The sequence below is a fragment of the Cibotium barometz genome, chromosome 15 (assembly GCF_041138505.1).
Source record: "Cibotium barometz isolate CiBa-2024 chromosome 15, ASM4113850v1, whole genome shotgun sequence".
Classification (NCBI taxonomy): Eukaryota; Viridiplantae; Streptophyta; class Polypodiopsida; order Cyatheales; family Cibotiaceae; genus Cibotium; species Cibotium barometz.
In genome coordinates, this window is record NC_141060.1 from 27,297,615 (window position 1) to 27,309,835 (window position 12,221).

General features: G+C 44.8%; 1 protein-coding gene across 1 annotated transcript in view; it reads left to right on the forward strand.

The window, feature by feature from the left end:
• The first annotated feature begins 6,283 nt into the window (after window positions 1–6,283).
• The window catches only part of SRFR1 (Tetratricopeptide repeat (TPR)-like superfamily protein), a 59,170-nt gene continuing 53,232 nt past the window's right edge, over window positions 6,284–12,221 (forward strand). The window contains exon 1 of the mRNA XM_086809454.1: window positions 6,284–6,588. Coding sequence (XP_086665580.1) covers window positions 6,461–6,588 — 128 coding nt within the window. The 5' untranslated portion in view covers window positions 6,284–6,460. The remainder of the gene's footprint in view (window positions 6,589–12,221) is intronic.

The window sequence follows — 12,221 nt, forward strand, 5'->3', positions numbered from 1 at the left end:
GAGCAGGGGATCTCATACAGAGGCCCAAGGAGGAGAGGATATACCAATTGAGCCACACATAGGTTGAGATAGAGGAGCATTATATATGTCGCTCTTTGCCCAAAATGGGTCCCAAATTCCTTTTTGCTATTAATTAATTAGTGTGGAGAGGCTACGTTGTAGCATTTGAAAATAAGCCAAACCTTGTGTCAAATGGAGGTTTGCTTTTTTGGACACGTGGAGGGCACATGTGGGATGGAGGTTTCTGGATTTCTCCAGAGGTGTCGTGGGTCTGAAAATAAACCTTGTTCGCTAGTCTGCTGGATTTCTCTGGTCTTTGTGGGTGTGAGCTAAAATGGTGGGGTGAGGTGTGTGGAGAGGAGGGAGTCGTGGTGGCGTGAGGTGTGGGGAGAGGAGGTAGGCATGAGGGAGGCAGAGAAGCCCGTACAAAGAGGGAGAGGAGGGAGGCGTGATTGTCAGAATACGCAGCGGAGATGATGACCAAATCTGGGAACACAAGAGCAAACGCAATGCAGAAAAATAGCACAAGAGAGGGAGAGAGATAGAGGCATGTAACTCTGCTCTATATAAACAAAGAAGATCCCGAAATATGATACAAATGTGGCAAGGGGCTGTGGGGCCATTTTATATGGCCCCCAAACAGCAGTCGGCCTACTGTAGGACAGCCGACAAGAGTCCAGAAGTGCCCACGACTGTATACATCAGTTGGCCAGCTCATAGGGGTGTGCCCAGCACCAAGAAAGTCCATGACCTGTACACATATAGTCGGCCAGCACCACTAAGAAGACTGATGCAGTCGGCTACCAAAAAAAAAAGACATCCTGCCACCTCAGGGCTGCCACCTAAGCCACAAAAAAATGGAAAAAATGGGGGGAAAATAGGGGGAGTGAGGAAAAATGAGACAACACCTACAAGGGCAGGCACACCCACAATAGAGGCCCTGGTGTCTCAGTAAAGACAGGAGATGACTTCTAACACACCCCCTCTTAGCTCCTGGCTGTGAAACCAACCAAAGGGAGCTTGGGTGCCGCCTGAGCAAATCCTGAGATAGCGACTTCGTGAAGAGGTCCACCGTATTATCCTCCGTCGAACAAAACTCTAGCAAGATGTCATCAGCAACGATCTGTTCACGAACAAAGTGCCTCTGGATGACCGTGGGTTCCTCCAGTGGAAGCTCAATCCTCCCATGCAACCTCTGCAACCTCACCACCTCACAAGCAGCCTAGTACTCTACCTCTCTCGAGACGACAAGGCAAAAGATGACTGCCTCTTACTGCTCCATAAAACTGCTCCTCGGCCTGAAGTAGATCTCCTCGTGTATGGATCTCCTCCCCAATATGAGTCACTCCAACCGTGGAGTCAAGACTCCATCCATCAATCCCCCTCCTGTGTAAAAGAGTCCATGATCCTTCGCATGCTGCAGAAACCACAAGATATGCAATCCTGCCTCCCAAAGAGTCATTTGCAACCATGAGCTCAACTGCCTCATCAGGAAGCTCCCTTCCAATCTTGTATCCATCAACCAAATCAATGAACCATTCTGCTTCCGAGTTAGAGGCATCACACTGCTCACAAGGATCAACACCTGTTACGGTGGAAAGCCAAGTCCTGGAAACCTGCTGAAGACCACTCAAGGCCTTTTGAAACCTGTCAACCACCCCCTCTGAATCTGGAACCACAAAGCCTGGAGAATCCACCTCCTTCTGCAAGTAATCAACTGCCACCTGCCTGGCTTTCCGAGAGGTCCCCGTGGAAAGAACTTCCTCAGCTACTACAGGAGTTTCTTTGTCCTGAATACTACGAGACATCAGAGCATAAGTTACCTATCCAGTTTCCTCTAACTGACGAACATAAGAACCACCAACATCAGTACTGGAAAGTTCCTGCCAACTGCTGCCATCAACTGGCAAGCTATCCTCCATCTGGTCCCGGAAAGCCTGCACCTGCAGCGTATCAACACTTAGGTGGCCATTACCAGATTGCCACTCATCACAAACCTGAGGACCTGGGAGATAGAGTGCTGAAAGCTTGTAAACTCCATTCTCCACTCCGCCCTCCCAAACCACATGGCCTATTGCCTTGTCCTCCCGGAGAGCAACAAAATGAAACTCCACCTATACGCCAGTCTTGCAAACCTGATGCACTGACAACAGATGAAAACCAAGTGATGGAACATACAACACGTGGGAGGAATGCTTCCCCCCTCTGCCATCGGGAACTATCTCCAACCTGCCCTCACTGTGAACTGGGATAGTGGATGTATCCCTAGTAAGAATGTGACCAGAATACCTGCAGAGATCCTATAAATCTGAACGGGAAGGAGTCATGTACCTGGAAGCACCACTATTTAGAATCCACTCCCGAGTATCCGTTGCGGCGGAGAGTCCTCCAACCTCCTCCCTGCCTGAAGAAAATGAAACATCGGTGTCCATCACCTCCAAGTGCACAAAAGCCGGAGTCTTCATGATGGGTGCCCATCACCTCCAAGTGCACAAAAGCCGAAGTCTTCATGATCGGTGTCCATCACCTCCAAGTCCACAAAAGCCGGAGTCTTCATGATCGGTGTCCATCACCTCCAAGTGCACAAAAGCCGGAGTCTTCATGATCGATGTCCATCACCTCTAAGTGCACAAAAGCCGCAGTCTTCATGATCGGTGTCCATCACCTCCAAGTGCACAAAAACCGGAGTCTTCATGATTGGTGTCCATCACCTCCAAGTGCATAAAAGCTGGAGTCTTCATGATTGCTGCTGAGGAATCTTCACCCTTCTCGGTCTTCGTAAAAACATGAGATGACTTCTAACAGTGATGAGGGAGGCGTGGTGGGGGAGAGGAGAGAGGCGTGAGCTCAGACGATGAAGAGGGAGGCAGAGAAGTTTGTGAGCAAACAGAAAGGATTGGAGAGAGAGAGGATATGGTTTACTAAGGTTCAAAACCTTAGCATATATCAAAACCTTAGCATATATCAATTAGTGCCCATTTGCGGGCACTAATTAATATATTATTCACTGGACTGAATATGTCTAGTGAATAATATATATCTGCCCAATATACTATGAGATCCGTGAGAGGTTTCATTGTCTATTCCATGAGGGATTTGGCCCACTCTCTAAGATCATTAACTTTTGAGACTAGCATTGCATAGGGCTCTTCTTGCTCGAGCTTCGTAGACACATGGACACTTTCTTAAGAGAGCTTTGGCCCCAACCACCCTTACCCCTCCCTTACAGCCAACCCATCACCAGCTTCTTCTGGACCTTGGAGGAGGAGGACACATATATAGTGGATCTTATGGACCCACCTCACCCGAGAGGAGTTACCTCGAACTGGGCCTCCACATTCCAGCATGTCTGATGCCTCACGCCTCTTGAACGTGCTCCATCACCATCGTGCTACCTTTCCACATGGCGTAAGTGAGGGAGACCTCTTAGCCATACTCAGTAGCCCCATGCTTGAATTTTTGGAAAGTGGGTATACCATCTAATGGGGGCTGATGCTCCTCTGATGTTTCATGTTCCAGGTATTCCATGATGAGATTTTCATGCACAGTGTATCACTCGAGTGATATAGCTATGATTTGTTTTATTTTACTTTATGTTCCATGATGAGATATGCCATGAACATTATTGTACCACTTTGGCCCATTCGGCCTTTAGTGGCGAAATCTGCAAGGAAGAGGTACATTGTGCTTGTTATGCCAAATCTACATATAAGCATCACCCAGGTCGCCAAATCGTCATCGAGCTACCCTCGGTCTAGGTCATTACTGTTGTTATGTTTTTATTGCTCGCTTAGGAGTTGCCCATCACCTCCTCTGCTTGATTGCATGGCATTCTTGTGTATGGCTTGCACTCGCATGGGCTACTTGGCCTTTGGATGCCTTAGGCTAGGTTGCAAGTGGCAATACAAATCCTAAGGAGGGTTGCATTGCCATGTTGCAACCCAGACCCACATGCCTTTTTATTTTTTTATTTTTTTTGCGAGCAACTTTAAGTAAAGGGAAAATTTTTATTAATAAAAAATGAGATTAGGGAGGCATTTATTATTATTATTATTATTGGGGGTGAAATTGAAAAGAAAGGGGGGTGTTTTTAAAAAGTGGGAGAGGTGTTTGAAAGTGAAAAAGAAAAAGGGGAGCACTTAAAAAGGTGTGTATATGTGCGTATGTGTGTGCGAGTGTATGCGTGTGTTTGGTTTTGTTGTTTTTAGTTTGTTTTAGATTTTTAAAGTAAAATTTCAATCATGCCTAGGTATGTGTCTGTAAAACTGATAGTAGGAGAGGTGCTACATTACATAAGTATAAATGGGCTAGAAGGCTTCTAGCTTGCTGTGTGAGCTTACTGAGCAAATGCCCATCCATGAGACGAAAGCATTGATGCCAGCTTTGCTGATGCGATTGCTTGAGCTTTAGCCTTCCAGCTCACAAGAATTGCTATTGTACCGTGTGGGACCTTGGTGTGATCCCTTTAAGCCTTGAGATCACTTGGTGATGCTAAAGGAGTGTGTGCGTAGTTCTTTTGGGGGCTTGGCACCATGGGTAGGTCTTCTTTAATCAGAAGAGAGTTAGGTATGACCATTGCACATGGGCTTGGTGATGCTAAAGGAGTGTGTGCGTAGTTCTTTTGGGGGCTTGGCACCATGGGTAGGTCTTCTTTAATCAGAAGAGAGTTAGGTATGACCATTGCACATGGGCTTGGTGATGCCTCACTGCACATGGGGCTTGGTGATGACTCTTGCTAGTTGATGTTCGTGGACTCTTCCCGAATCCTTTGGAGGTGGAAAAAACTCCACTCCAAAAAATAATTGACACATGTTTAGTTCCGATGAAAAACTCCGCTTCAAAAATAATTCACACAGGTTTAGTTCCAATGAAAAACTCCGCTTCAAAATAATTGACGGTTGTAGATTGGGAGCTATTGATTGTGATGAGGGTAGCTATGGACGGTGCAAGCGATGGTGGCCTAATGAGGTCCCACATCCCCCAAGATACAATGTTGTGACTCCGTTGAACCAAGGTTGGCCACACAACTAGGTGGGAGCATGTTCCACCATTGTTTTGATTTTAACCGTATCCTGAAGGTTGGCTATATGTACATAGATCTATATGCTTATTTGTAGCTTATGGCCTCTTTGGATCTTTCTTTGTTCAGGCAATCGCCTCGAGGCGTGATCTCCATTTTGAGTTGTCTACGCCTCATTTCTCTTCATTTTTCTTGTAAATTTAATAGAGCATGTCCTAGTAATGTTTCGGCTTGCTACAAACCTTCCATCTTAGCCCCATCGAGGATCTCCATCTTTACTGCACCTTGAGGAGCAATTTTTGTGACTCAATGGGAACTTGGCCTCTATACTTGAGTTTTCATTTTAGTGTTCTTGACGAGTAGTCCATTGTGCAATAATGTAAAGACCAAAAGTGAGTAAAGTGGTGAGAGGAGGAGTTGAAAGCTTGGGTAGACCTCAAAGAGCAAAACGTAGCTCACTAGTGAAGCAACGAAAGGAAAAGATCAACCTAGAAAGGCTCATGACTATTGTGGTCATGTAGTCAAGAGGATGGGGGAAATGGAAAGAAGAGAAAGTCAAGCTTGAGGTCACTTTAGGAGAGCTAAAGGATGAAATCAATGAGTAAAGGAAGATGTTGCAACTTAAGCCTTAAAAAAAGAGCACCAGAAAGGAGGCACACCACTCCCCTTATCATGTTGTATAACATGTCATTTTATCATTCATCTTTCACCTCACGTGTGAAGAATACCTTGCAATGCCGTTGCACTACATAGGCACCAACTAGGCTCAACCTCATGTGGGAATATTATGTCACAATGGTGTCGAAGGTAGCTGTATCAAATGTGCGCAACTAATTTCTTTTCCCTAAAGCTAACACGCTCCTATGTAGTAGACTCTCTTCTAAGTCTAGGGTCACAAGCTTGCGATGGACAGGTTGTACCCGTCACTTGTCAAGGCACAATTGGAAAGGTGCCATGGAGGGGTCCATAAGCAACATCCACTAGGTTGAAAACCTCTTGCTGTCTTTAGGCCAGACGGGGCAAAAGCCGGAAGTAAAAGGGGAAACCACCAAGCAAAACGAGGCCATGTACAGATTAGAATATGGTTCCATCTGCAACATTTCCAACTGGCTATATCCCATTTTGATGTCACTTGCTGTTACACTTTTCAATATCTTGTGTTTGTGAGAGGACACGAGTGGAAGGATCAACGAGAAGCGTGTGAACCTAGCCCTAGAACCGTAGAAGAAAGTTTAACTTAGGTTGACTTTTTTATTGCAATTTAAGTTTGGTTAAGCATATTTTCTGCCCTCTCTATTTAGAAGAAAAAGGGGGAGAAAGATAATAGCCCAGCGGAAGCGAAGCATCTCCAACGTTTACTGAAAGCAGAAGCAAAGCTATGGCCATGGTGTTCCCTTGAAAAGATCGAAGTCAGCAGCGTGTAGGAAGCTCTCGATCTCCATGGCTTCAGAGGCGTCTCATCAGCAGCAAGAGCTCGTGCAGGTCTGCATTGCCAAAGAGTGGTCCAAGGCCATCAAAATCATCACCTCTCTTCTCTTACAGCAGCCCGATTCAGTTGACCTGCTATGGTACTCTCCTCTGACCCTAATTTGAACCTTCATCAGCTTCCTCTTAGCAGAGTGATGGTTTGCCTCCCTTATCCAGATCTCTGTAGTCAATGAATGGTTTTTAGGGTTTCGGGAGACAATTGGGCACCGTCCTGTTAATCCTCGCAGTAACCGCCATTTCTGTCAACAAAATGATGCGATTTCCCTCCTTCCCCCCTCTATTTTGGTTTTCGATTCTGCAGATAAAGCAATTTTTGTTTTTGGGGTTTCAGAATTTTGTTGGTCATTCTGCAAATCAGGGTTTCTTTCATTGTTTATGCTTGAGTGATGCGTTTTTTCTCTCACTGTAATTTCCTGTAATCAATTTGAAACTGCTCAACCCGCAGTGTAATAACTTTGTACTACATTTACGTGGCCAAATTGACTCAGGGATTGCTTTCGCAATACCTAGCTATCAAGAACAGTAACGCACTTTGAGTGCCCGAGAGAGAGAGAGCCGAAGGGTCTATTAGACCAAAAATTGTTACATATGATCCATGTAAATTTTATGTCAACAACATGATGAAGAAATAACTGCTGAAAGAAAAACATGGCCAACGTGCTAGCTGACTTTGCGTCTACAATGGAGTTGTCTTTGAAAACTCATGTATCATTCTCTCCTATGATTGTATTGTTTACCTTGAAAATACAGTAGAGGGATCAGTGTCCACTGGCTGTTATGAGCCGCTCGGTGACTCATTCTCTCCTATGATTGTATTGCTTACCTCCAAAATGAGAATAGAGTAGATCTACTCTTAGAGGGGATCACTGTCATTCTCTCCTATGATTGTATTGTTTACCTCCAAAATGAAAATAGAGTAGACTCTACTCGTAGAGGGGATCAATGTCATTCTCTCCTAAGATTGTATTGTTTACTTCCAAAATGAAAATAGGGTAGACTCTACTCGAAGAGGGGAGCAATGTCCACCGGCTCTTACGAGCTGCTCAATGATGCTGGAGAATATCCCGAATGGATGAGATTTGTCATCCTCTTCGATGACATCTGTCAAATCCCCACGGATCCCCTCGTGATCGATCTTGGTTCGAAACTCGAATCCTGCAAACAAACAAACAAACAAACAAGCAAGGGGGTGCAGGCCTGACTCACCTCCCAACCATGACAGCCGTGGGCGAGCCCACAGTCTTGGCTGCCCCCACCACCGAGCCACGAGCTGAGCTAACTAGGATGACGTACCGACCAATCTCCTCCTCGCGACGTCCCATACCGCCACGAAGCTGCCCTCGCGGGCCTCAAGACTGCTGTCGGCCTCGGCTGCACAAAGCAGGTGCACGTCTGCACTAGATCCAGGCTCCAAGACCATAGAGCTCTCACAAACTCGCGAGACTCTCTATAATACAATAACTAACCTTGGCCACCCTTTTATAGGCTCTTGGCCGGTCATTGGGCGTCCACACTTGGCCGCTTGTCCGTCCAAACTTGGGTGCCCGCACGTTAGTATTTCCCTAACTCAGCTCGTCAATCAGCCTGCCTAGTTCCAAGCTTCCCCAAACCTCGAAACTAGTCTTGCATGCGTATAGCACACGGTAGATACACACTGTGCACATGACATACTCCCCTTCCTCTAAGAGCTCACTCTTGAGCTCACTAAAAAGCCAGGGTAATCTCTCTGAAGAGTAGTCAATGTCTCCCATGTAGCGTCCTCCTCAACACGATCCTTCCACTTGATCTTGTATTCCGTGATAAGCGTATTACGCAATTTTCGTTCATGAAATCCAAGAATCTTTTCAGGTTCGTGCGGAACAAATGTCATGTCCTCGACATCTATAATTTCTTGAGGAGTAACTAACTGATCTGCTCCACCCAGTACTTCCTTAAGTCTACTGACATGAAATACAGGATGAACTTTCACATGAGAAGGCAAATCCAATTCATATGCAACTGAACCAATCCGTCGTGTAATACGAAATGGTCCACAGTATCTAGGGGATAATTTCGGAGATCTACCTGTCCGTAAAGTCTCGGAATCTTTCGGAACTCGCAAATACACCATCGTTCCTTCAGAGAACTCTCTGGGTGAACGATGTCTATTAGAATAAAACCTGTCTCGGTCTTGAGCACTTCTAATAGATCCCTTTGCAACTTGTAACATTTCCTGCATATCTTGCAAAAAATTACGTGCTGCATTATGCTGAAGTCCTGAGAATCCTACTGTAACAGGTGATCTTGGTTGAAAACCATAAAAGGACTAAAACCTGTACTCGTATGCTTAGTACTGTTATATGCAAATTCTAACATAGGAAGATAATCCTCCCATGAACTCTGTCTTTTGGATACATATGCTCGAAGCATATCCTCCAAAATCTGATTCACTCTTTCAGTCTGGCCATCAGATTGAGGATGATTAGAGGAACTCAAATTCAAAGTTGTTTCCAACTTTTCAAAAACAAGTTTCCAAAAGTCACTCGTAAACTTAGAGTCCCTATCACTGACTATGTCCTGCGGTAACCCGTACAGTCTAAACAATTGCTCGATAAACTGCCGAGCTAATTGCGTAGCTGTAATAGTCTTCCGGGTCGGTAAAAATCTAGCCATTTTTGTCAAGCGATCTACCACAACCCAAATAGAATCGTGGCCTTGATGTGTTCTTGGCAATCCGGTAATAAAATCCATGGAAATACTTTCCCATTTATTACCTGGGATTTGCAAAGGATGCAACAACCCAGCCTGTCTAAAGCGTTCAGCTTTATTTGCCTGACAAATCTGACACTTGAGAACATAATCTTCTACATACCCTTTCATCTTCGGCCAATAAAAAGTGTGTTTCACTAATGATAGCGTCCTGTGTACCCCAGGGTGTCCAGCAGAAGGAGCGTCGTGACACTCCTTAAGAATCTTGGACCTAATGTCCGCGATCTGTGGTACACAAATTTTGTCATTACGGAAGAGTAAACCATTCCGAATCATCCACTGACCTCCTGCAGCCTGTATAGTAGACTGCTCAGTCATCGAGTCTTGGTCAATCAATGAGCTCCCGTCCTGGATCTTCTGCCAAAATGGACCAAAATAACTATCAGTCCTGCAAAGCCCTCTCAATGACTGAAATAAGTCAGTAGAAATCTCGGTGAACAACAAAGTATTCACCTCTCTAATCCGACTAAGCGCATCTGCAATACTATTCATGGACCCTTTCCGATAACAGATCTCAAAATCAAAATCTTGTATTAACTCTGCCTAATGAGCTTTCCTGCCTCTCAAATTATCCGCATCACACACATACTTGATTGACTGATGATCAGTCAATACCACAAACTTGGAGCCATATAAATAATGTCTCCAAACCTTGAGAGCATGAATCACAGCATAAAGCTCCTTCTCAAGGGTTGGCCAACGAGATTGAGTGTCGTCTAGCTTTTTACTTTCAAAAGTAACCGGTCTACCATCTTGAAATAAAGCAGCCCCGATAGCATAGTCACTGGCATCAGTTTCAAGAACATAAGGCCGACTAGGATCAGGCAATGCTAAGATAGGTGTTTCCTTGACTTTATCTTTCAAAAGTCTGAAGGCCATATCCAAATCGTTATTCCAAGTGATAGGCTGATTGGACTTACGTCCACGACCTTTCAATAAGTCGGTCATCGGTAGTGTGAGCTGAGAGTACTCCCGTACAGATTTTCGAAGAAAAACAACAAAACCGAGAAAAGAACGAAGTTGTTTCACTGTTCGCGGTATAGGCCAGTCCAGAACCTTCTGAACTCGGTCATAGTCAATGCTCAATCCATCTCTAGTGATCTTGTGTCCCAAGTAAATGATGTCAGTCACATAAAGAACTCACAGTTACTCAATTTAGCATATAGTCGATTCTGTCTTAAAATAGATAAGACAATCGTGAGGTGTCTGACATGATCCTCAAGAGTACGACTATAAATCAAAATATCATCCAGGAACACCACCACAAATTTTCCCAAATGTTCACGAAAAAGATCGTTCATCAGTTGCTGGAAAGTGGCTGGAGCATTGGTTAACCCAAAAGGTAATACGAGAAACTCGTAATGGCCATACCTAGTCCGAAAGGCGGTTCTTTCGACATGCATTTCATGAATACGTATCTGGTGATAGCCAGTACGTAAATCTATCTTCGTGAAATATTTCGCTCCTGCTAACCGGTCAATCAGGTCATCTGATCTAGGGAGAGGATAACGGTTCTTAATGGTCAGCTTGTTCAATCTCTTGTAATCTATACACATTCTCCAAGTATTGTCCTTCTTTCTCCTAAGCAACACAGGTGCACCCCAAGGTGATTTACTTGGACGGATCTGGCCCATCCTCAAATAATCTTCGAGTTGTTTAGTCAACTCATCTTCCTCAGCTTGGCTCATCCTATAAGGTGGAATACCGACAGGATGAGCACCAGGGATCAAGTCAATACGATGATCTACTGCCCGTTCAGGTGGTAAACCCGATGGCAATTCTTTAGGAAATACATCTTGAAACGAATCAAGTATCTTCTGTAATTCTTTGTTTCAAACACACTTAATTGATTCACATCCATGGAAGGGATGAGAAAAGAAGAAAGTGGAATCAATACACAATGGAAAGCGGTATACAAAGAAGAATTCATTATATTTCCAAAATCAATTGTATTTACAAGAGGTCCCTGAGAGGGATGAATCCAATCACCTAAAATACTATACTTGGTGTCCTTATGCTGAAAAGAAAAAATATGACTAGACCAATCTATCTGGACTTCAAGAGTCTTAAACCACTCAATCTATCTGGACTTCAAGAGTCTTAAACCACTTAATCCCTAATAACAAGTCTACATTTTCCAGATGCATAACATAGCATTCCAGCTTTTGCTTTAGCTTTTGTGTTTTTTTTTTCTCTTGAATAAATAAATAAATAAATAAATATATATATATATATATGGATATATATATTCTTTTTTCTTAAAAAAAAATAAAACACCTTTAAACTTTGGAGGAGGGTGCTTTTAAAACTTAAAAATTTTAAACTCCAAAAAAACCGAAAGCTAAAAATAAACGTAAGCTTTCCAAGTGTTTTTTTCCCTCCCCCCTGGATTTGCCCGTCGGTGAGCTGGCTGCTGTCGCTTGCTTTCTTGCGCCAGCCTGCGCCTGCGCCTGTATGGGCCGGGCATCGTGGCATGAGCGTCGGCCTGGCCTGGCCTGGGCGCTGGCCTGCCTGGCATGAGCGCTGGCTGGCCTGGGCGCTGGCCTGCCTGGCATGAGCGCCGGCCTGGCCTGGCGTGGGCGCCGGCCTGGCCTGGGCCGCCTGCGCTAGGCTGCGTAGGCCTGGCTGCCTGGCTACGCATGCCTACATGGCCTTAGGCGCCTGCCTACAGGGCCTTTTGCGGCCAATACGCACACCCGCCAGCAACGCGTCAACCAACACTTCGCTCGCTCTCTCTCTCTCGTTCAATCAACGAAAAGCAAACTTGCTTTTTTCGTTTTTCTGATTCTCTCCCTGCAGTTTATGCGACTGCGCACACAAACATGCCTCTTCTTTGCCAAGCAAAAAGACCCTACTTCTTGCAAAACAATCAACCCTTCTAAGACTACCATCTCCCATCAACATGGGTGTCTTTGATGAAGAAAAATACATACTATTTCTGAAATCTGCAGTATGCACAGAAAAA